This window comes from Vipera ursinii (assembly GCF_947247035.1).
Source record: "Vipera ursinii genome assembly, chromosome: 1".
NCBI lineage: Eukaryota > Metazoa > Chordata > Lepidosauria > Squamata > Viperidae > Vipera > Vipera ursinii.
The window spans coordinates 27523318-27549565 of NC_139512.1; the positions used below are offsets into that span (position 1 = coordinate 27523318).

At 39.8% G+C, this 26248-nt stretch overlaps 1 protein-coding gene across 2 annotated transcripts in view; it reads left to right on the forward strand.

Moving 5' to 3' along the window:
* MNAT1 (MNAT1 component of CDK activating kinase) overlaps positions 1–26248 on the forward strand; it is a 132700-nt gene that overhangs the window by 33375 nt on the left and 73077 nt on the right. For both annotated transcript variants that reach the window (XM_083370343.1, XM_083370344.1), the window contains exons 2-5: positions 10151–10303; positions 11232–11305; positions 15820–15923; positions 16555–16695. In XM_083370343.1, coding sequence (XP_083226469.1) covers positions 10151–10303; positions 11232–11305; positions 15820–15923; positions 16555–16695 — 472 coding nt within the window. The remainder of the gene's footprint in view (positions 1–10150; positions 10304–11231; positions 11306–15819; positions 15924–16554; positions 16696–26248) is intronic.

The following is a 26248-nucleotide window of genomic DNA, read 5'->3' on the forward strand; positions in this document are numbered from 1 at the left end:
CAACAACAACAGATTCTTGCTTCGACTTTTATCAATCCTGTCTCCAGGCGCAGAAGTGCATTTCGGACACAGCGTGGCATCTGGAGAATTGTTCTGATAAATTTGGATTGAACTCTTTCCAGTGCTGTAAAACACGAAGCTGAGGGTCCGAGCAAGGTCCCGTAGAGAAGCTGTGCCAGTGACTTGGCCAGAAAGAGCTTAATTTCACCTGGAACATAGTGTCCTCCCTTTGTGCAGAAAAAATTAAGAATGGCATTCGCTGATAGTCGTCCAGAGACAGCCGCATATTCTCCATGGGCTTTTTGTGAGTCAGTGGCATGGATGACCACCCCTAGGTACTTAAAGGTGGTTACCTGCTCTATTTTGTGGCTATTTAAATACCATGAGTACTGTTTTGGCCTTTTTGCAAAAAGCCATAACCTTTGTTTTCTCATAATTTATGTCCAGTTTATTATATTTGCAATACTGGACAAGGGCTCGCAAGGCTCTTTTAAGGCCAACTGGAGTCCTGGAGAGAATCACAGTATCATCTGCATAGAGCAGCAGAGCAATGCTTCGGTCAGCTATTTTTTGGGGGTGGTAATTTGGATTATTTACCATATCCTTATTTTACCATATCATTTATGTAAAAATTGAAGAGCGAGGGGCCCAAAATGTACCCCTGTTTAACCCTCTTGTGTTTCAACTGACCTTGAGAGAAACCCTTGCATATTACACCTCACCTTGAGGGATGTTTTGGCATGTAAGGCACGTAACAGATGGAGGAGTCTGTGAACAATTGAGGCAGCTTCCAGCTTCTCCCATAGCTTAGTCCTTGTAACCGTGTCAAAAGCTGCCTTAAGATCTATAGAGGCAGTGTATAATGATACAGGTCTATTTGATGCATATTTTTCAATCAAATGATGAAGGACTAAGCACTGATCTATGATGCTTCTCCCCTCTCTAAACCCAGCTTGTTCTTCGGCAATCAGGTTCTCAAGATCCTTTAATTTATCTTGAAGGTGTTTGGCATAGAGTTTGCTGATTATATTTAGCAGACTTATTGGTCTGTAGTTGGCAGGGTTGTCTCTCTTTCCTTTTTTATAAATTGGGACCACAATTGCCAAGCCCCAATCCTCTGGGACATGGCCGGTGGAGTCAATATAGGTGAATAACGCTGCCAGGACGGGTATCCACCACTCCATATTATTCTTTAATAATTCGGCCGAAATGAAGTCAGCTCCTGGAGCCTTCCCGATCCCGAGTTGGCCAATGAGGGATTTAATTTCAGACTGAAACTGGAGTCCACTCAGGTAAATCCTTCATTATAGACCTTGTACTCTCGCTGGAGGGGTCTTCATACATTCTCCAAAAATGAAGTTCCCAGGTTATAGGAGATATATGACAGTCTAATGGGGTATAGATTCTTTCAGAGTGGCAAGCTATTAGATGCCAAAATAAAGAAGAGTTCTTTTGCTTTGCTGCCATGATGAGCTGTTCCCAGGAAGACCTTGTGTCTTGTCTCTTCTTGAATGCAATCAATTGCTTGAATTGCTTTTTGAGTGTAAGTAACTGTTTAAGAATTGCTTTATTGCCATATCCAGTCTCGCTTTTGTACTCCTTATATGCCAAGTTAAGGGCTTTCTTGGCTTCTACGCAATCCTTATCAAACCATGGTTTGGAGGTGGTACAGGACCTCTTAACTGAGAAATTTCGGTCATGTGCTAATGGGCGCGCCGGATTTATGGAACCATCTTCCGGTTGAGCTCCGGATGGCACCCGACCTTCGCTCCTTCCAGCGCGATCTAAAGACCTACCTGTTTGAACAAGCCGGCCTGGCCTGATGGGTGATGGGTTTGGGTTTTATTGCTTTTTATGTATTTTAACTTTTTGTTATAGTTTTTGGGCATCTTGTTTAATCTCTTTTAATTTTTGTATTTTTGTCTTTTAACATGTATTGCCCTGTTCACCACCCTGAGTCCTCCGGGAGAAGGGCGGTATACAAATAAAATTATTATTATTATTATTATTATTATTATTATTATTATTATTATTATTATTATTATTATTATTATTATTATTATGGTTGTAGCTCATAAACTAAACTTTTATATAGTTCTAATAAATCTTGAGTTGGGTTGGCTGATATAAAGGCTGCACGGACTTTTTGAAAATTATCCTCTGTTAATGCTCTCCTTACCTTCTGATCATGTTGTTGTCAAATGGACCCAACATCTTGTTAGGCCAGCTGTAGAGATTGCAGGGATAAAATGGTCCTTGGAGGGTATCTGCCTGATAAAGGGCTTCATGTATATACACAGAGGAAGATGATCACTTTCTAGGTAAGGCAGGACTTCAAAATTTTCTATATAATGTACTAAATCCATAGAAGTTAAGATGTAGTCAATGGTACTAGTTTTGGACCCTGCCATGAATGTAATTTCACCAGGATAGTCACCAGGCCATGAGCCGTTAGATATGAAGAAGTTAAATTTATTTGCCAACTTGGCAAGACAGAGGCCAGCATAGTTAGCTCTAATGTCTTTAGAGATTCATATGAGGGGGGCGTTGGTTTGTATAGGGACCTCTGATGGAGGGTATTGATGATGTTTCATGAATAATATATACCGGTAATCATCTGGTCCCAATATGGCAGGGGTGTCAAACTCAATTTCATTGAGGGCCACATCAGCATTGCGGTTGCCCTCAGGGGGCCGGGTGGGTATGGCCAGGGTGGGTGTGGTCTACTGGGTGGGCATGGCTAGAGTGCGTATGGCCTACTGGGTGGGCATGGCCAGCTCTACATCGTTCGCGTCAAGGGTGCCTATGGGGGCCTGGGCAGGAGTGGGACAGATCTGAGGGTTTCTGGCAGAAGGAGGGCCTCTGGGCCAGGACCAAGGCAGTGGGGGCCGTTCCCTCACTGTTTCCAGGATGGCTTCGCGGGCCGCATGAAACCACTTCGCGGGCCGGATCTGGCCCCCGGGCCTTGTGTTTGACATGTCTGCAATATGGCATTAAAGTCTCCCCCTAGTTGGACCCTGGCATTTGGGTGTCCCATGAGTTGTTTATTAACGTAGTTTTCCAATTCCAGCCATACAGCAGTGGTTTCAGCTTTTCTTAGTGAAGGAGGGAGATAAACATTAATTATCAAAAGCAGGACTGAGTCCCACTTGAGGAGAAGGGCCATAGCTGAATGGTTTAAAGGGGTAATAATAAGTGTGGACACCGGTCTCAAGTTGGTAGAAATAAATTACCCAGCCCTCCTTTCAGTCTCCCTGGGCCTCTGCTGTCCTTGCTTCCAGCTTATATGAATAATAACCATTAAGCAGGAGATCATCAATAGTCCAAGTCTCTTGCACCAATATAATATCATTACCTTTCAGAGGATCAGAGTGATTAACGATACCGCCCAGCTACATTCCATGACATGATGTTTAAAGTGTTTTTCTTGCACTGGCCTTCATATAGTCAACTCAAGTTCTCCATAGGGGCAAGAAATATCATAATTTACTGAGATACAAAATTTGCCAAACACTGAAAATAGCATGCAATTCTGATGATATCTAACTAGGAATTTAAATTTGGAGTATAAGCAACAATTTCAGAATTAGAAGCATATATACACAAGAGAAGTTTAATCAAATTCAAGAAAGAATGGTTTCTACCAACCAACCACCTACTATTAATATTACTAATTTGTATACCACCCAACTCCCAGTGATTCTGTGAGTGGCATATATGTACAATAGATTAAGCAGCATGGCAAATAGAGACACATTATTGCTTCTATGGAAGCCTAAATGCTTATAAACACCACAACTTGGTGTCTGGAAGTTGAGTCAGCTCCCCTTCCTCCAGATATTTTAGATACCAAATCCTAACTTGTATAGCCTGTATTATGGTTGTAATAGTCTAATCCATCTAGATGGTTCCAAGCTAGGAATATCGAATTTATCACCCAGGTTCTCTTTATCTGTTTATACTGTAAATAGAACAAACCTGTCTATCTTTTTTCTATAATCATTTAGTACACATTATTGTTTACAATTTTGTTTACAGAATAATAGAACATTTATAGCTATAAATGATAAAGGCAATTTTAGTTTAGTATAGGTGGAGGGTATCAGATGGATGAAGACCAGAGTAAGGTTAAAAATAGACCTTTAGCCTTACCTCAGAAAATTGCATGATGCATGAAGCTTTTCATTATTTTTATTTCGTGACAGAGTAAAGGAGAGATTTACTAAGAAATATAGAGGGACAGGCTGTAAGTTTCTCATTGTGAAGAAGGTTTGTTGTTAGAAGCAGCATTCTTGATTGTTGAATTCATCTTTCATCAACATTGTTTGTCTTGGCTTGTGCCAACCCTGAGACAACCAATATTGGACTGTTTCAGATGAGCTGAATGAGACATGTTTAAAGACAAAGGTGTAAGATTTTGTAATGTGCTTTAATCATTTTTAAAAGTTCCATTTTGTAGCCAACACTCTTTTCTGTTCCAGGAGGATATACTGAAATATTGTTTTTCCATGGGTGTGTTACTACATTTGTTTGCCCAATCTACTAATGGATTTTGAAGTGATCCTTCTTGTAAGTTGGGTAAATTTTGTGTTTGACCTGGCATTGCTTACATATTGTGTAACTACTTGTTTTTTCTTTCAAAGCAATAGCTATGTTAAAAAAAATGGGGTGAGGTCTTTGAGTACCCCATGGGATCACTTCCATGGACTTTTGAAATAATTGGAAGAGGAGCAATTCTGGTCCAAACTGCAGTTGATAGATTGTAGAATACTGCCAAGAGGTATTCTAGTGGTATATTTTGGCATTCTATTTATTTTTTATTTAAACAAGTATTTTAAAGAAATAATGCAATTCGGATTGAGTTTTGGCACATTCTGGAAGATTAATGATGGACCTCAGACATCAAGCAGCCTATTCTTGATTTAGTCTTAAATACCATTCAAGATTGTTGCAGAAGTCAATACGCTAATTCTATGTATTTGTTTAAAGACTTTTTAACCTTGCTTTTTAGGTAAAAGGGCTCCTAGAGTGATTTGTAAAGTTATATAGTATGACTCTTCCTGCCCTCTGACTCACAGTTCAGGTTATCACATACAGTATATAGAGAAAAAGAGACTAGAGGGAAGAGGAACAAAATGAAATACAGTGGAAAGGAGTTCAGATTGATAGGTAGATATTGCGTTCTGTTTTTTTTAATAATAGTAATAACAAAGTAACTTCCTTTTCCCGTCTCCTTGAAAGAAAAATCTGATAACTTTTTCCCATGAAAAGACTGAGCTTTATTCAGTTCTGGAGTCATTCTAAGCAGTATGTTTTTGATACCAGGATCTGGTTGGTAGCTCTCAGAATTTCAGTAAAATCATAGAAGAGTGTGTAAGCTTGAAGTCTACATACCGTATTTTCCTGAAAATAAGATCCAACCAGAAAATAAGCCCTAGCCTGAATTTTTAGTGTGCTCCTAATATAAGCTCTACTCCCAAATTAAGCCCTAGTTAAGATTGTCATCAGCTCTTGGGTGGTGGTGGTGATGGCCAGCACAGCACAGCACAGGAGGTGGTGAGCCTGTGGGGGCCGACAGTGTCCGGCAGCAGCCACAGCCCGTGCAGCACAGGTGAGTCCTAGTGCAGCGATCACCAGACTGGCCCTCCAATCAGAAGCACGTGGGGAAGGCAGGTGATCCGAACATGCAGCGGCACTAGCAGCAGGTGGAAGCAGAGGCATGGGGTGGAGGCAAGTGATCCTGATGCGCCACAGCTGCTTGGACAGGTAATCAGCTCACCTATGCTGTACGAGCTGCGCAGCCCCAGAGTGCGCCAGCAAAGGGGCCTATGTGCTGTGGCTGCTGCCGGACACCATTGGCCCCCACGTGCTTGCCACCTGTTGTGCACGTATTGGGGGGGATCTGGCTGGGCTGATCACCCTGATATCGTGTTTCTCTGAAAATAAGTCCTAATGTGTCTTTTGGAGCCAAACAAAATATAAGACTGGGTCTTATTTTCCGGAAACATGGTAGTATCTGCCCAATCTACTTGATCTTGCAGATTCCTTTGATGTTATGTAATCTATTTGGGCCTGGAAGTGCTCATTCTCAATAGCAGATGGGGTCTTCCTTGAGATCCAGATGGCTCCAACTCTCCTCTTGTTTAGGAGAGCCATGAAGAACTGGTTTTAACCCAGGCCTTTGGCAAAGGAGAATGAGATCCTCCACTTCATTCAGTCTGAACTGTTGTACTTGCTATCTTTTCTCTATCTTTTATTGATTTCACTATAACTACTTTGACTGTTATGAACTGCCCAGAGTATAGGGAGTCAGGTACATACAAGTTTAATAAATAATAATAATACCTGGGCAATCACTTGCAATTAAAATATTACAAAACCCCCCAAAGGCTTAATTTTGACTGCTCAAGAGCAAGCTATTTGACGTAATGCAGTCAAAGCCAGAATTCAAAAAATCATCAAATACAGATTGTACAAAACAGAAGAAGAAAGAGTAGATCATATACTCAGCTTGTGCAAGAAGATTGCATAAACTGATTATAAACAGTGACATAATACAGTCAGCAAAAGTATTCCCTGGAACCTCTATAAAAATTATCATGTGCAAGTAATAAAAGTATAGGTGAAAAAGTACGTGAAAATTAGCAGCTTAAAATATTGTCAGATTTTTCAGATAAAACTTAAAATCTTGGCACATAACACATGACTGTGGTTAAAAAGAAGAAATATGGCTAATTGATGTGGCAATAGCAGGGGATAGTAGAAGATTAAGAATTAGAGAAGATCACAAAATATCTTGGGTGTTGCCCAGAGTCTCCTTGTAGGGCAGATGGGTGGCATAAAAATCAAATAAATATCTGAAAATTAAAGTTGAAAGATTATGGCATAAGCCAGTTATGGTGGTCCCAGTGGGTATTGGCACTATGGGTGCAATATAAAAAAATCTTGATAATGATGGCACTTGGAAAATTGACAGAATTTTCATTTCATTTCATTTCTCCACTGTAAAAGGCCATACTGCTTGGATCTGCACTTATGCTGCACCAATACATTGCAACATTTTAGATTCTTGAAAAGAATTCAATGAAGGAACTGGATGAAGGAACTCCAAGGAACTGGCAGCTGTAATTTCACATTGCTGTGTATATACTACTACTACTATTACTACTACTATCACTAGAGACTGGACAGCCATTTCTCTGAAATGGTATAGGGTTTCCTGCCTTAGCAGGGGCTTGGACTAGATGACCTCCAAGGTCCCTTCCAAATTATTGTTGTTGTTGTTGTTGTTGTTATTATTATTATTATTATTATTATTATTACTACTACTACTACTACTACTACTACTAGTACTACTACTACTACTTTGGGTGTGCTAGTGTAATAACAGAGTGGAATCATAGAACCAAAAGTCTGGAAGGAACTTTGGAGGTCTTCTCATCCAAATTCCTGTCCAGTGCAGAGGATTTTATACCATCCCAGACAAATGTTGTCCAATTTCTTGAAAACGTCCAGTGATGTGGGAGGCAAGCTGTTCTAGTGATTAATTGTTCTCACTATCAGGATATTTCTCCTTAGTTTAGTTGGATCTCTCTTTACCTTTACCTTTAACTCACTTCCAGTTAAGACAGAAGCTAAAATATGTGGCACTCCATTTGTTCAAATTTATATGTCATCATTTGCTACTTCCTTGCTCCTTTGGCCAAAATAAGTAGATGATGATGATTTAGTCAGTAATGATTTGAGTATTTGTAATAACATATTTCAAACGTTTTTCTTCCTCCTGAAATCTAGTCTAACTAGCTCTCTTGTGACCTTCTAAAACTAGCTGTTGCTGTGCATGCCTTCATTTTATAGACCAGAGGTGAGGAACGTTCCCTATCTTTTACTGGCTTTTACCAAAAAAAAAAGAAAAAGAAAAAAGAAAAAAAGCCATTTAACATACTACCCAGAAGACAGAACAACCTCTCCTTCTGGGAGAGGGACCTTGTGTGGTGGCTCTTTCACTGTCACTTCAGTTTTCACTGTCTGAATTGCTTCCCCCAGGTAAAACTGTGCTCTTCATCTCCTCAGTTGTGAGGGAGATATTAGTAATCCTCAAGATTCGCAAAGTAAAATAAATCTTAAGATGATCATACTATAATACAGGGCTTTTCAACCTTTTCACCCATTGTACCACTTTTAGGATATGGCAACATCCGAGTAACCACCAGTTGCCTAGCAAGGTGTCAAAAACTTGATGATCCTCCCCCCAAAAATGGAAAAAAGTGATGAAGTACAGGTAGTCCTTGACTTACAACAGTTCACTTAGTGACTGTTCGAAGTTACAATGGCACTGAAAAAAGTGCCCCCCAAGCCACAGCTGAGCAAGACACTTGCCTGCCTGCCCGGTGGCGCTCTTCCTCCTGTCCGAGGTTTTCATTGTTGTGAGCATTTCTGTTGAGGATTGGCAGCGGGGGTGGGGTGTCTGGTTTTTATACCCCCCTTCCCCCGTCCGCTGGGTGGTCGCAGCAGGTTTAGGTCACTTCACATGACCCTGGGACACTGTGACCGTCATAAATATGAATCAGTTGCCAAGCATTTGAATGTAAATCACAAGACCCTGGAGATGCTACAACATTCCAGCTGATTGGCACTTCTTCTGGGCTCAGCTGGAGCCTGGCACTGATCCTGGTGCTTGCACTGAGCCCTGACAGCCCTGCAGCTCCAGCCATCTCTCACTCAGGCTTGTGCGGTGCTGCCACGGGTTCAGCTCATTCCCCTCCCCTGCTACCACTTTTCTAGGATGGTCGCGTACCACCTGCCAGGTGCCAATGTACCACAGGTGGTACCCATACCACTGGCTGAAAAGCCCTACTATAATACTCAGAATGATCCCAGAATATTGACTGTTGGGGAACCTGCAATAAAAAAACCTGGTTTGGAAGCAAGGAGCAAAATGGAAAGGAAATAGCAGTTTACGTTGCAAAATTTTATACAGGTTCAATTTCTTCCTCTATATCAGGAATAGATAAATTTATGGACTTCTGGCAGGCCCTCCTTGGTGGAGCAGTGGGCTAATGCCTCCTTAAGTAACACCAGCTGCCTGCAATTAGTGCAGGTTCGAGTCCCACCAGGCTCAAGGTTGACTCAGCCTTCCATCCTTCCAAGGTAGGTAAAATGAGGACCCAGATTGTTGGGGGCAATAAGCTGACTTTGTAATAATGCCGCTTGGGGCCCCCCCGAAAGCCCTAATAAGCAGGCATATACATAGAATGAAGGCTATTGCTAAGCACATTGATTTGTGCTTTAAATTGTAAGCCGCCCTGAGTCTTCGGAGAAGGGCGGGATATAAATGGGATTAAAAAAAAATACTATTTTACTGTGTGTGACTTCCAAAGATACTGACCTTGTACTGCTGAAATATGAAGGCACATGTTTGCTTAAAAAACCCCAAAGAAACAAGGAACATATTAAATCTCTAGTAGGGGTTAATGCACCTATTTTGATAAAACAACAGCACTATGTCTCAAATTCTTTTGAAGTGAAACATGAAAACTACAATTTGTGTCAGTGGGAACAATCAATTTTCTTCTGGCAAAATACACATTTTTATTCCCATTGTACTCTTGAGTACATATTTTGTTGCTTTTATTTAGCTTAGATCAAGAATATACCGCAGTGTTTGGAGAAAGATAAAAACTGGAATGAGAATACTCTTGGAAATATAAATTGGGTTGACTTGCTTAACAGTGAGAATGAAATAAAATTTTTAACCATCTCTGCTTACAATACTGTAGAATTGACCATCTTCTACATTTCCCTTTCTTTGGCTCACTATCTCAGTTTGGAGATGGTAAAAAGCACTTTTTGAAGATTTTTCTCTTTGCTGGTTCTTGAGAAGGGGAGAGAGCCTTCCATCAGCCATATTGATTTCATCTTTTTGTCATGAATGCTTAAGCCACTGCTTATGCCAAGTAATTAGATTATTGTTCTTCTGGAATCTTTCACATCTGTAATATGTTACTCTTTTTTCATGCATAGATTTATCTCCCCCCCTTCCTTCCCTTTGAAAATAAAAAGGAAACATGAATATGAAGCTACCTACTGGACCACCTGTCTATTTTATCACTTATTTATTTTTTAGCATCCAGTGATTTTTCTCTTTCAGTTGTGAAAGCTGCGTGGAGCTGCTGTTTGTTCGGGGAGCTGGGAATTGTCAAGAGTGTGATACCCCTTTGCGGAAGAACAACTTCAGGGTACAACTCTTTGAGGATCCAGCTGTTGACAAGGAGGTGGAAATCCGTAAGAAGGTGCTGAAAATGTAAGTATCAGAAAGCCCCAATTAAGAGAAGCCACTTCTTTTTTTGTTTGTGTTTTCAAATTCATTTTAGCCATGTTTGTGAAAAGGGTTTGTTTAAAATATTTGCAAAATATTCTTGCTCAGGAAAGTATTTTTTCTGTTTTTTGGTAATTTTCTTTGGGTTTTTCAATACAAAATAGGGCAGAGCAATGCACAGAAACAAAGACACCTGATTTGTGCATAAATATCATTCCATATGACAATATTTCAGGCAGGAAACTTCAATTCTTTATCTTAGTTCTGATGTGTTGGGAGTTTTAATGTTGGTTGTTAACCTGAATACAAGCTAATTCTGCTGACTGCCAGCAGTTCGATTCTCATCGGCTTAAGGTTGACTCAGCCTTACATCCTTGTGAGGTTGGTAAATGAGGACCCAGATTATTGGGGACAATACGCTGACTCTGTAAACTGCTTAGAGCTGCAAAGTACTATGCAGCGGTATAATAAGTCTAAGTCCTATTGCTATTATGTGGAATTAACCAAAAACAGCCAAGTTGCTGAGCATAAAAACTAGTAAGGATGATATTTTTACTTTTTTCCTTATTGCTCTTTAGCTATAAAACTTACCATAATCATTTAAAAATATGAGACATTACCTGGCGTCAGGCTTATATGATCTTGTTCTAGACCTTTAAATGAAATAACAAACTTGAGATTATAATTTTCTTAGCTCTTTAGATCCCTTTTATCCATTTGTCATTGCTCTATTCTGTTGGCTTTGGGGAAGCATTTTTATTAGCTGCTGACTCACTTAAGGTTCAGAAAAGATCAGTTTAGATAAAGTCTGAGTGCTTGGCTTTTCAGAAAGGATGAAGAAAGAATGTCAGAAGTTTATATTTTTGAATGCTCAGATATAATCCTATTTTTTTGTGTGTGTCTCTTTGCAAAGATACAATAAAAGAGAGGATGACTTCCCCAGCCTAGCAGAATACAATGATTTCCTGGAAGAAGTGGAAGAAATTGGTAAGTTCTAATGTGTGCATATTTGATGCTCTGCATGCTTTGATCCTCATTGAATGTTAAAGCTGAGCCTCTCTTCACTGATATTTATTGGAGCACTTGCTGATTGGCTAATTACTTTCTCCTTGGATTTTTAATCAAGAGCCCTTCAATTGGAGGGATGCATCTGAGTAATAAATGTTTTTAGTAGTCATAGTAAGGATTTAATTTAATTTTAATTTAATTTATTAATATTTCTATACCGCCCTTCTCCCGAAGGACTCAGGGCGGTGTACAGGGCAAGAATAAAACACAAAGTTACAAAAATTAAAAAGTAATTAAATACATGCCCATAAAAACAGTATGGGTTGTGGTATGGTGGGAAACACATACAGCAGATGTGGTTATAAAAATGCTTTGTAGGTTATTGCTGGGACTGCAAAAGAAAAACTCCCACCAAAGAAAAAGGGGAAGGAGGAGCATTCAGTTCTTAATCTTGGCTTCCATTTGCCTTTATTCACCACGACAGTAGCCATATGGCCCCCCCTGTAATCCTCTTGCTGCTTCAAGTACAGTAGCTGGGAGGACTTGAGACATTTGACCCTACATACATTTTGGCAATGTATTTATGGGGCTAATGCAGAAGGACAGAAGTTAAAGAGCAAGATGAAATCTCTTTTTTCTCTCCTTCTTTGTTGAATTTCAGGTCTACAGATGCTATAGCTTGGGGGCTGTCCCATTTTGTTGGCAGTTGTAACACAACATTCTCATTGGGGAATGTTGACCTAACAGATTGGGTGGGAAATAGGATCTTTCTTGCATTGGAGACCAAGGCATGTTAATAGGGGAGAGATGTATGTGCTCTTTGAGGTCTTGTTAATATTTAATGCCTTCCCTCTATTTATGGCTATACTCCAGTGAGCTTTTAGTGTGCATATTTCAATCGAATCCTCCTCTCCTTACCCTGCACAGCATTTATCTGAGTATAGGTGGCGAGATATGCCTGACCTTTGGGGCTGAGTTCCCCCAAACCTTTCCCTTTAAGAAGTCCCCTGGATCTATTAGCTCTTGCTTTGCTAGCTGGGCATTAAAGTTTGCTCTTGGTTTTACATTTTTTTGTTTCTGCCCCTGCTCTTGACTATATCATAAACAGAAGACAAAATTGGGTAATAGTAAGCAAATTAATGTGAGTACAAATTATTTGACACGGTTGGTGACTTGCAGTGCCACTGTTATTTATTTTACTTTCAATAGTCCTGTTTCTTATTGTATTCAAAAAAATAATCAAGTTGTAATAAGTTTCTGTGCTCAGTCACTCAAGCCCTGGTCATGTCTTGCTTGAACTACTGCAATGTGCTCTACATGAGACTACCCTTGAAAAATATTCAGATGCTGCAGCTGGCACAGAATTTAACTGTGAAAAACACTTCTTGGAGCTCCTAAAGTAGCCCATGTTACACTGCTGTTCCACGAGTTGCACTGGTTGCCAGTTTGCTTCCGATTCCAATTCAAGGTGTTGGTTGTCATCTTTAAGGCCCTTCATAGCATGGGTCCAGGTTACCAGGTTAAATGGATGAGTTACATTGGTAGAAGGGGCTGGAGACTTCATTGGCCAAGGAATTCCAGCTGGTGGGGCCCAGGGGAAGAGCCTTTTCAGATGTGGCTCCTGCCCTTTGGAACATTATGTCCTTTGAGATGAAATCTGCACCTACCCTTTTGGCCTTCCGAAAGGGCCTGAAGACTTGGCTCTGCCAACTGGTCTGGGACCCCAATGGGGATACGTCGTTCTGGAGGTGGTTAAGGGAATGATAAGACCCCCTTCACTTCCCCCTCCCATATGCATCGTACTTTCTTCCTTCTCTTCCCTACCATTACTTTAATGTTATTTTTTAAATTTTTAATATTTTTATTGGTTCTTAATGATTGTAAAGGGACGTGGTGGCTCAGTGGGTTAGGACGCTGAGCTTGTCAATCAGAAGGTCGGCAGTTTGGCGGGTCGAATCCCGAGTGCCGCGTAACAGAGTGAGCGCCTGTTACTTGTCCCAGCTTCTGCCAACCTAGCAGTTTGAAAGCATGTAAAAATGCAAGTAGAAAAATAGGGACCACTACGGTGGGAAGGTAACAGTGTTCCGTACGCCTTTGGCGTCTAGTCATGCCGGCCACATGACCACGGAGACATCCTCGGACAAGCGCTGTCTCTTCGGCTTTGAAACGGAGATGAGCACCGGCCCCTAGAGTCAGAAATGACTACCTTTACCTTTACCTAATGATTGTAAGCTTCCTAGAGTCATCGCCAGGCTAGATGGGTGGCATATAAGTTGAATAAAACAAACAAACAACAAACAAACAAATGAGCATTGACTGATCATTATTGGACAAGAGAGCTGACACAGGTGAAGCAAAGCTGATACCAGGTGTGATCAGGCAACGAGGGTGAGCTAACAGGCCAATTTGCAAGAAGCAAGTATTTTGATCAAAATTAACTTGCTCAAATTCTGAAGAGCCAATTCAGACCTGGGAAACCTTATACAGTGAGATGAAGTCCAATGATTCTTTTTGTCATCCAGTCTTGATGGGTGACAAGCAATAGTTCTTTCTGGCCATTTCTGCCAAAGAGCTTTAACAAAAGGCTAGCAGCTCCCTCTTCTGGTGAGGTAGCACAGAGTGAGGTAGCTGGGCCTGAGCACCCCTAGCTCTGTGGCTGGAGATTTGTGCTGCAGCTGAACTGGGTTTCCCCACCCCCACCCCAGCACTACAAATTTGATTAGTGATTGTGTGTGTGGTTTTGAATGCATGCATACATACCCACCTCACACCACACAGCCTTACAAGTTAAATGGGAATTTTTTGATTTTGAGGTTTTTTAAAGATATGAAAGTGGTATTAAAAACAATTTGCATTGTGTTGTATCTTAACATCTTAAAGGCAGGACAACATGTAAAAGAACGAAAGAGAGATGAACAAAATTACATTTGTCTATCTCCTTTTTTCTTGCTTCTTCATAATTGTGAAGGCCTAAGACAGGTTTATTTGGAAATGTATGTTGTGCTTCAGTGTGATTACATAAGAAAGACTTTTCTAAGTTGTCTACATAACAGTCATCTGTACTAATGCCAACCTGAGAAATTTGCTTCCTGAAATAGAGTAACAAATGGGTCTTCATGGTCCACTGCATTATATCCTGTCCCAGCTTGACAAATGGGCATTCTGGGAATTGCAGTCCTAGCTTAACTGGAGGTGCTAAACTGCGAGAAGGTGTCACATGGGTGTCCAAAGCTAGTTATGTTAATTACCACTGAGGACATCCCATAGATGCTGTTCCCTGATAAAAGGTTAAATGATAGCATTCATTCATTCATTCACTCATACATTCTATTTTGTGCCTTATTTTTCCATTCCTAGGTAACTCATAACTCATAAGCAAAACACAATATTGATCAAGATTATAGGAAGTTATTATGGGTATTAGCAGTATTTTTATTTGGTTATGTGCATGTATCTAAGAGTAGCACAATTTTATTTTATTCCTTTCCACAAAAATAATCTTAGTTTTGTGAAAGAAATTATTTAGGCCAAAGTTATACCTGGTGAGTTTTCATGACAGAATGAACTAGAACCACATGGGGAAGGTGGTTATTGTGATTAAAGGTGATACAACCCATTACAGAATCTAGTGGACAATTGCATTTCTATATTTTTCACATGTTGGATTATTTTGTTTATGAAATAACAAAATAGAGTAAACTTTATTTTATCTGTTCATTCCATTTTACATATTGGTAGAACTCACATGAAGTTCTAATATCATTCAGTGCCATACTTATGTAAAAATCCAAAATGAAACAAATACCTTTTCACAGAACATTAACAATTTGCTGGCTTCCCCCCCCCCCCTAAACTTTGACAATCAGAAGTGGCTGCCTTATTCTGACCCCAGCCTGTAGTATACCTCAACTATTTTCTGCATCCTTTCTAGCTTCCCAATATTGTTATAGGAATTGAGCAGTGTCTAGAACTTTACCCAGGATTCCAAGTATGGTTGAGCCAAAAATTAGTAATGTGGTATTTTATAAGAAGCATAATGGGGGGAAAATACAATCAAATCTAAACTTTGACTTCAGCATTGTTGAAGAATTCATTGCATTTCTAGAGACTTGCTTCTCTTCCTGTACAGTTGAATTAACACATCATAATGCTTGAATTTTGCATTTTTCACCCTTTGAATAATCCTGTGACTTTTCAGCAGTAACTGTAATAAGTAGGCTGTTGCTTGATGGAATTATGGAACAACTTAGGATAAAACAAAATTGAAATAAAAGTATGTGAATATAGATAATCTCACCACTAATTTTTAGAAGAAACATATTCCAAAATTTCTAATAGTAACTATTATTTTAAAAATAGGAATATTTTGGGAAATACTATTTTTGGAACAAAGGCAGAGCTTTTAATGTTTACTGATCCTCCCCTCCCCTTCTCTCTCCTTCTCTTCCCTCCCCTTCCCTTCTCCATTATTTTTTTAATCAAAATTGATCCAGTATTCAACCTCACCAACAATGTTGATGTAGAAAGCACAAGAAAGAAAATGGAAATATACCAGAAAGAAAACAAAGAAGTTATTCATAAAAATAAGATTAAATTGGTAAGTTTTGTAGGGTTTGTTTGCGTCATTTTTTTCTGAATTAATTGAAATAAAGGAATTAATAGCAAAATATTTAAAAGCATCTGTTCCATCCGCTCATCCATTTTTTGAGATCCTTTATCTGGTGACTTGAATATATAGATATAGATATCTGCATTGTCATTTCAACGAACCTACAGGGAAAATAGAGTAGACTGAACTATCCATGACATATAAGGAAAATCATACTTGGTTTTTGGTATATTTCGTTTCCAGCTTTGCTTAGAATTCTTGAAACATGGATATAATCTAATCTTTAATTGAACAAATAAGGGAGGTGCAGATCATTGGGACATGTTTCTATTGTTAGATTTGAATGGGATTTAGCCTATTTCTTAAGGAAATAGGATCTCGGTACCTTTATCTTGTTAGTCTGAAAAGGACACTCATTAGATGACTTCTGTTATGAGAAAGGATGATTTCGGCTCCCCTCTCTGTCAAGATACAAGAAACTTTATAATATCCTTGATGTCCATAGTTGACTTTTCCTAAGCGTAGATACTAGCTGCTTTTTTCAGGTTTTCTGTTGCCCTAGTCTTGTACCCTTAACAAGTTTCAGCTCAGAAGTATTAATTATTATGGTTCTGCTTAGTCTCGAGAACAAGAGGAGCTGGAAGAGGCACTGGAGGTTGAAAGGCAGGAGAATGAACAGAGGCGGCTTCTTATACAAAAGGAGGAACAAATGCAACAGATGTTGAAGAGGAAGAATAAACAGGAACTTCTGGATAAGTTGGTAAGTAATGAAAGAGACAGGTTTAGTAAGCAACTACATATTACTGAGTTCTGAAATGGACTGATTATATTTCTCTTTTGTATGGTTTATTCCTTTTTTCCTGCCACCAAAGAATAATACTAAAGGATTAACTCAGAGGTTTCCTTTATTATTCTTTTACTTTTTGCAATCATTGGAGCTCTTATGAAATTCAAGAAACATCTGTAATCTTTATTTCTTAGACAGTCCTATGGAATAGATTAACAGCTTAACAAAAAATGAGACTATATAGGGATTTGAATACTAGCATTTTTACTCTATACTGGTCGAATGAGCTGGAGTAAAATATTGGATTTCTGCTGAGAACTGGTTTTTCTGCCCTTTCTCTTTTCTCTCTCTTCGTAATTAGTTGTCAGTTCATTACACACACACACACACACACGCACACACACACACACGGGATTATGGATATATTTTAAACCTAAATTGAAAGGTGGGAGAGTAAGGCAGGAGCCAACTACATCTACAAAAACTATTAAGGAAGCTGAAGCTATCACCTTTATCTCAAAATTGGCAGAGTTGGTAGGTAACCTGGCAGCAGAGAAGCATCCTTGGAAAGACTACTCAACAGCCAGTTAGCATGGAAAAAATACACTGAGGAGAGCCAAGTGGTTTGCTGATTGCTTCTTTTGTTAGCTAGGGCAGGGAGGAGGAGGAGGAGGACAAGAAGTTGGAGTTGTTTGGCTTCAAAGCTGATGGACATGTGTCTGGAGCTGAATTTTTATAAATAACAGTTTCAAAGCTAGAAGGGGAAATGCTTCTCTTTAACTTAAGCAAGCCTGTTGAAGTAAGGAAAGGGAAATTGCATGCTGGCTTGGCCCAGCCTTTATCCCATGGTATATTTTTTTAAGCTGTGGGGGATTTTTTTAACAGTTTAAAATAACTAAATGAAGGATATATTTCTTCGAAATCTCATTTCCCACCCCTCTTCAGTTCTTCTTTATATAAAATATTTCCAAATGAGCTTCAACTTGAAAGAATGTAAAAAAGCAAACAAAAATGGGCTATTACAACATCTAAAATCTCAAATATTCAAAAACAACAAATGATTTTGAATTTTTGCTTGCAAAATAAGAGAAAATAGAGTGAAAATAAACTGAATGTATGAGGGCTGAGGAAAATAGCAGTCCTTTGAGGTAACATTTAGCAAAACCTACCATTGACTAGCCTCATGATGTTTTCTATCTCTATCAAATGCTCACTCCACATTATCTGCTGAAATCATCAAGTCACTAGTAAATTCCATTAGCCTTTGTAGGAGAGCTAGATACACAAAAATCATTTTGAATTGAGGCTAAGCATTCCAAGAAATGTTTAGTAACTAGCAGTACAAAAGGGGGGAAAGTATAATTGTAATAGATGGGGATTGTTCATTTGCACTGTGCAATCTGCAACTACCTAGGGCAGTGGTGGCGAACTTATGGCACGAGTGCCAGAGGCGGCACTCGGCGCCCTCTCTGTGGGCATGCATGCCATTGCCCCAACCCCGCCTCCCCCCACAGCCTCCTCCTCACCAGCAGCCCCCCTGGAGGAGAGTCACCCTGGGTGCAGCCTGCGTGGAGCAGCACAGCCAAGCACATGGTAGCTGGGCAGCAGATGATGCTGCGGGGCGTGGGCGGAGGGCGTGGCCACCATGGTGCTGCAGGGCCACCTGGGCGATCTGCGGTGGTCCGTGGATGGCCCTGAGGGCAGGCAGGTTGAGGGCGGGAGTGGGCAGGCAGAGCAGGGGCAGGGCGGGGGCAGGGCGGTTTGTGGGCACTCGGTCTCTAAAAGGTTCGCCATCACTGACCTAGGGTTTGACCTACTAGTCTGCAATATATAGAAAAACTCATTAAGTCATGGTCCAGAGATGGCTGTCCAACCTCCTTTTCAAATTCTCTAGAGAAAGAAGTCATAATCTTCTTAGGTAGTCTGTTCCATTGCTGTATAGATCTTACAATCAAGTGACATTGAAAATGAAAGAAAAAGAAGACTCAGTTTATTTTAGAACATGGGATACTTTTTATCATTGGCTAGAAAACACTTAATTCGATCTGTCCAGACATCCAGTTCACAATAGAAGAAGAGACCAACAATGCGCTGGCATTTCTAGACGTTTTCATCAGCTGTGAGCCCAATGGTGTTTTTTCTACAAGTGTGTATTGGAAAGCCACGAACACCGACCATATTTTGCATAATGACAGCGACCATCCTACTGTGCACAAAATCAGCTGCATCAGGACATTGTTTAAAAGAATTGACACCCGCTGCAACATGATAGCAGTGAAATCTAAGGAACGAACACATCTCTACCAGGTATATATACAGAACAGATATTTGACAGATTTTATTCAACATTGCTGCTGGTGCCATGAGTTGTGACCAATTGATGATGGATCCACAACTGCCATTTGGGCAACACTCCCATATGTTAATGGAGTATCTGAGACAGCCGTGCGGATATTATCGGCTCATGGCATCAAGGTGGTACACAAACCCAGCCAGACCCTGCGAACAAGGGTAATGCGCTCCAAAGAATCCTTGCCTAAAGGAGAAATGTCATCTATGGTTTACCAGATTAGTTGCAATGACTGTACAAGCAACTATGTTGGGGAAACTGCTAAATGCCTGCAGACAAGGATTCACAAACATGAGTTGGCAGTCAGGCAAAATGAACATTGGTCCCAAGTTAAACAACCACTTGTTTAACTTTGTAGGGGCTGAGGTCATCGCCCAGGATTCAGCAAAGGGTGGTCGCCTGCTAAAGGAAGCCTGGCTGTCCGACCAGCATTCCAGATCAACTGGCATGTTGATCTGTTACCAGCATATCAAGAGCTAAAACATCATGAGCAATCGCGCAAGGGGTCAGAAGGGGTAAATCGAGAACCACCCTCCGCCCGTGTAATCACTCAGGGTAAAAAGGCAAGACATCCTGATTCCACATCAACTGATATGCTGGTACAGCTGGAAGCCATGATGATTGAGGAGATGGGAGAACGGACCAGACCTACCACGAGATCGAGGATGAGACAGCAAACTGGTGCGATTGACACAGCGAGCATGGCTGAGAAGCCACCAGCTGGAGCAAACACACGAAGCGTTGACAGCGTATCGGACTGTGACAGTGGGTGACCATGTGGCAACATCAGATGGTCTGATGCTATATGACAGGCATGTTCGGCCAGCGGGGCAAGTGGCAGGAGGCAGAGTGGCAGGAGCATGGCGGATGCCGGCCAGCACAACCGAACTGAGATCAATACATCCAATCAAATGTGGGCGGCAGACTGACGGACCTATTACGCGCACATTGGCCAAATTACCAACACTTAAAGGGCTATAAAAGTCTTCCCAATGTTAGCTTACACTTTGACAATGTTAGCGGTGGCTAACGAAAGCTTAGTGCTTAATAAAACTTTCTGTCCCAGAGATCAGTGTGCCATTATGCCTCTTTTACAGATAAATGTACCTGGGACTCAAATTTTTAGAGTAATTACATAAACATCAGTGACTCAAGATGTCATGCAATAACATTTAAAACATCACAAAATGGAGTTGGGCAAACCTCCCAATTTTGTGTTATCTGCAAATTTGATAAGCAGGTATCAATTCCATTATCCAGGTTACTAATAAAATGTTGAATAATATGGTTCCAAGATAGATCGCTAATTACTAGCGTGATGTAGAACCATTAATCCTGATTCTCATAATTAGTCAGTTAACCACTGTCTCTTTGCGGTTGCCCTCAGGGGGCCGGGTGGGTATGGCCAGGGTGGGCGTGGCCTACTGGGTGGGCGTGGCTAGAGTGCATATGGCCTACTGGGTGGGCAAGGCCAGCTCTACATCGTTCGCATCAAGGGTGCCTATGGGGGCCTGGGCAGGAGTGGGACAGATCTGAGGGTCTCTGGCAGAAGGAGGGTCTCTGTGCCAGGGCCAAGGCAGTGGGGGCCGTTCCCTCACTGTTTCCAGGATGGCTTCGCGGGCCACATGAAACCACTTTACGGGCCGCATCCGGCCCCCGGGCCTTGTGTTTGACATGTCTGATCTAAATCATATTTTAACAACTTGTCAATGAGAATATTATGTAGAACCTTGTCTAAAGTTTGCTGAAATTTAGCTGATTATCCACAGCATTCCTCTAATCCACCAAAATATTTACTTTGTTAAAGGTGACATTGAGCTTTATTTAATATGACTTATTTTTTTGCAAAATCCTGCTGACTCTTAGAAATCATAGCATTATCTTCATGATGGTTTCAAATGACCTACTTTATTACTGGCTGTAACACCTTTTTAGGTACTGATGTTAGACTCGGTGGGATTCTCTATTTTCCCCTTTCTTGAAAAGGAGGGGCCTCATTTGTTCTTTTCTCATCCTTTGGCGCCTCCCCAATTCCATAGGTCTCTTCAACATTAAATAACAAAGGACCTGACAATGTTTAGTCATCTTTCAGTATTCTAAGGTGCATTTCATCATGGTCTGAGGTCTTGATTCCTACTGCATTTACCATATTTTATGTTTCTTTTAATGTATTTTCATTTCCATATAAGCATACTCTTAGTCACAGTAATTTATTTATTTTTTTCACATTAATTCCTCACAACAAATGATATACTACCCACTAAGTTTCTACCAGCAATTGTGCACTTTAAAATTTCTTCAACCATTTCCCCATCTTTGCACATGTGCAAATGTAGCTCTCACATTCTTAATAGGTTTGTTTAAACATCTTTTGGTGAAACCAGCCAATGGCTTTGTTTTAATGAAATGACCGACTGAGTCATTTATTAACAATATTTATCGCAAATACCTCAGGTGGGGTGTATCAAAGTCATGCTCAAAAAAGAATAAAAATGCTACGTCTACTTATTAAATCTTCAGTAAGCAGTCTTTTGGAGGATCCTCTAGAAGAGATCATGAGGCTATGGGGAAGGGGAAGATCTGTTTGGTCAAAGTTCAGCTGGCCAAAGTTCAGCCAGTAAATAATATATTCTGGACTTCATCCAGAATTTTGGCTAGTTTTTTGAAGGAGCCAACCTCTGTGTAGGAAGTTCTATAATTTAAGTTGAGAGATGTGACTAGCTCCACACACAGCTTGCTTTATAACTAAGAGAGGATTTTACTTTAGTTCCTCTTCATTGTAGAATTACGCTATAATCAGAGACAGCACAGTCTCTCACCATGTTGGCCCTCCTAAAGGAGGGTTTCTCTATCCCAGGTAAGTGGAAGAATACTGATCATACCTTTTGCTCTCATGTGGCAAGGAAGGAACTATACAAGAAGCATTCCTAAAAGTAGATGTACCTCACATATAATTAGACTATGAAGGTCAATTCAAAATAGCTTTATCACTAACAGTTTACTTTTTATAATGACTTAAGAGAGGGAAAGGAGGGAAAACTTAACAGTGAGTCACCAAAGTGTTTCCAACTCAAATGTAAATGCTCTTTAAATTTAGATGAGCTAACATTATTTTCTTATAAAGCAATTGGTTTTACGGGAAATCCATTTTGCCAAATGCCTTGCAAAAAAGAGCAGTTATAAACAGCCTTTAGGATATGACCAAAATAGGTAATTGATAGACCTCTGTGTACACATCGTTACTAAACATATCTAAGTACGTTATTAATGACCGAAAGGTAAAGTGAAGGGCAGGAGTTTGTGTTATTTTCTTCCCCTAAGGCAAATACTGTCAATCTTTTTTGTTTAAGGCTAACTTCAAAAGTTAATTATTGTGAAGAAAAATATTTTGAAGAATACTCCTCATTCTGAAATATGCTTAAATATTCTAAAATAGTTGTATTAGTAGTAAGGATTTTCAATATTCTCCTCAAGTACAAACTCTCATTCAATAACAATAATTACCGGTATTTTTTTTTCTGTTCATTCTTGTCCAGTTCTCAGAAACTGCCTGGATAAGTCCCTACAGTTTTTTGGGCAAGGTTTTCCAGAATTGGTTTGCCATTGCCTCCTTCCTAAGGCTAAGAGAAAGTGACTGGCCCAAGCTCACTCAGTTGCTACAATTTATGTTTTCTTGGTTTCCAGTCTGGATGCCACTACACCAAACTGCCTAGTAATGTATAGATATATGTGTTTTGGTTCTCTTTTGCTGTTAAAATAGAATTACCCATTACCTTAAAAACAACTAAGCCTAAGCACATATTTTATCCCATAACTGGACACATTTTCTGTTTGTTGTGTGATAAGGAGATCATTTATGCATTTCAAAAATCATAGTAAGCCAACAGTTCCATTACATGAACAGGAAATTATATTTCTTTCCTAATCTCTCAGGAATTAGAGCAAGTAGATCAGCCAGTGCTTTCATATTACGAAATGTGTGATATGTACTGCACAGTTTGTGAAATAAATACCAATTAGAATACCTACTGGAAAACATTTTGAAAAAAATGCTTCATTTGAAATAATGGTAAACCCCTGTTTTATGTTACTCTTAAGTATTTTATGGTAAGTGGACTCGGGTTCCAATTCTGTTTCAGTAAGATGGAATCTTTGTTCAATTGCTCCAGTTTTTAAGGGGCATCAAAAGAGATACTTAATGTTTATAATATCTAATAAAAAATGACACAATCATATGTATTTTTCTATCCTTCTCCTCTGCCCCCATTCTGCTGTGCTGCAGCATCGTGTGTGTGTGTGTGTGTGTGTGTGTGTGTGTGTGTGTGTGTATTGCTGTTGTTTTTGTTGCTGGAAAGTATGAATGAAGAATACTAGGAGTATATGCCATGCCAAGAATATATACTCCCATCAGAAGGAGTGAAGGTCATCCCAGATGCCTAGCTATATCAAGTAGGCAGTTATATCTGGTAGCAGGAGGAAGATAATCACACAACAGCAAAGATGATTTCATGCTGCATGAGAGAAGACGGTGGCATACCATTTCTGTATTTTATCAAGAAAATCAAATGGATGGAGCATGTAAAGCTTATGTATGCATGTATGAGTTTGTTTGTGTGTTTATTTATTTATTTGTCTTTATGTATTAACTGCTCAGTATTTTTTATTGTTTTTATTTTAATCCCATTTATATCCCGCCCTTCTCCGAAGACTCAGGGCGGCTTACAATTTAAGCACAAACCAATGTGCTTAGCAATAGCCTTCATTCTATGTATATGCCTGCTTATTAGGGCTTCCCCCCCCCCCAAGCGGCATTATTACAAAGTCAGCTTATTGCCCCCAACAATCTGGGTCCTCATTTTACCTACCTCGGAAGGATGGAAGGCTGAGTCAACCTTGAGCCTGGTGGGATGCGAACCTGCACTAATTGCAGGCAGCTGGTGTTACTTAAGGAGGCATTAGCCCACTGCTCCACCAAGGCTTAGTAGCCAAAGCTTTGTTTTTTGTTGTTGTTGTTAGTTGCGAAGTCGTGTCCGACCCATCGCGACCCTATGGACAACCTTCCTCCAGGCTTTCCTGTCCTCTACCATCTTCTGGAGTCCATTTAAGCTGACGCCTACTGCTTCAGTAACTCCATCCAGCCACTTCATTCTCTGTCGTCCCCTTCTTCTATTGCCCTCAATCTTTCCCAGCATTAGACTCTTCTCCAGTGAAGCTTTGTTTTAGTTATTACAATTAAACATGCTAAACAAACTAATTGAGTGAAAGCATATACAATAAAATCAAATAATATATAAAATCAAATCAAATGACATATAAAATAAAGGTACCACACAAACTAAGTAGCACTAAAGGTTAGTAATTCAAAATGAAAAACAATATGAATTATAATACTAATAAAGCAATTAAAATATAATTGAAAATGCAATTAAAATTTAAAATAAAAAGAGTTTGGAAAATAGTAAGCTATTCGTCTGGCATTGAAATGATTCTAAGGTGGGTGCCAGTCAAGCCTCTTTGGGGAGGGCATTCCATATAGGTTGCCATCACAGAAAAAGTTTTGTCACTTTCAGAGCCACCCCACACCTCCTTTGGTGGTGGGATCTGGAGGAGGACCTCATTAGAAGATCTTAAGGTCTGAGTATGTATACACATAAGAAGATCTTCCTTCAAGTAACCTGGTCTTATCCTCAGGAAGAACTGAGTATCTTTCTGACTACTGTACTAATCGTGTTTATGACATGGATAGGTTACAACTTTCAGAATGCCTAGTTCATGGGTGTCAAACTGCCAGCCCGTGGGCCAGACGCATCATCCAGAAGCCACGCCTACCCTATTGCCGGCAATGGCAAAACTGTCCCGATACGTTGCGTGACGTCACTTGACTCGTGAGTTTGACATGTCTGGCCTAGTTGATGTTGACATACAGAAAAGAGAATCTGAAACGGTAAAGGTAGAATTAAAGTGGAAATATGGAATGTTACAAGCCTGAACATTGGAAACCTCAAAATACTGAGAGGAATTTGCCCGTTGACCTCTTAAGCAACAGTGAATTGAAATGTATGGGAATTGGACACTTTCACTCAGAAAACAAACATTTTACTGTTCAGGAACAAAAAATAAAGAAGGAACTATGGTGCTTTCATAGTTAGGAATGGTATAGCAACAGCAATACGTAGGTACACTACAGTTATACTAGTTGGATTCCCTTTAATATACAATTTATGTTCCATTCACTGATGCAGAGTAAGAGGTTGACAAGTTTTATGGTCGAGTTCAATCTGAAATTGATGCAGTATGCAAGCAGGATGTGCTACTTGTGGTTGGAGACAAGATTAGCAAACTTGGAAATAGTAAGAGCAAAGTAATAGTTCTGTATGATTTAAGAAACAGAAATAAAGCATGAGAAGGACTTAACAGCTTCTGCCAATCCGGTGATTTTTTTCATTGCTAACACGGTCTTCAGATAATCAAGATACCACCTATATAAATAGACATCACCAGGCGGAGTTCACAGAAATCAAATTGACTATATTATTTAGACAGGGAGGTGGAAGAGCTCAGTTATAACAGCAACAATGTACCCAGAGGCTGACTGCAGAACACACCATAATCTATTCATAGGTAAATTCCAAATTAAGCTAATGTGGAAGAAGAAAATCAACTACCTTCCATGATACGATTTTGAGCTTATGTCTACCCTTCCTGAAAACTTCAGGAAACACTTTGAAATCTTGAAACTAATTCATAGGAAACCAGAGGAAACATTGAGTGGAATTTTATTTGCCTTTTGTTAGCCTGGGTAATATTATTATGCTGTCCTAAGTTTTAAGCAAGTTTCTGAACAACTCTATTGTCCATTTGAATCAGTGGGCGCACTGTTTTGTATTAAAGAGGTTGTCTTGCTTTTATGGATGGAAATTATTAAAGGAGAAAATAACTGTAATAAAGAAGAAATCTCATTGTGTGAGAGGACTGATGAGAATAACTTTCAAACAGCCTCAAACAAAATCCAATGAAGAACCAAACTGGATGGAAGTTTTGGATCCAGCTTAGATGACTGTCTGTGCTGCTTCTTTTTAGAATTGTTTATTCTAATTATTATGACATTAAAAGTGATACTAATTACACACTTATGTAATTATTGGAATAATGATCCTATTTTAATACATTTGTCTT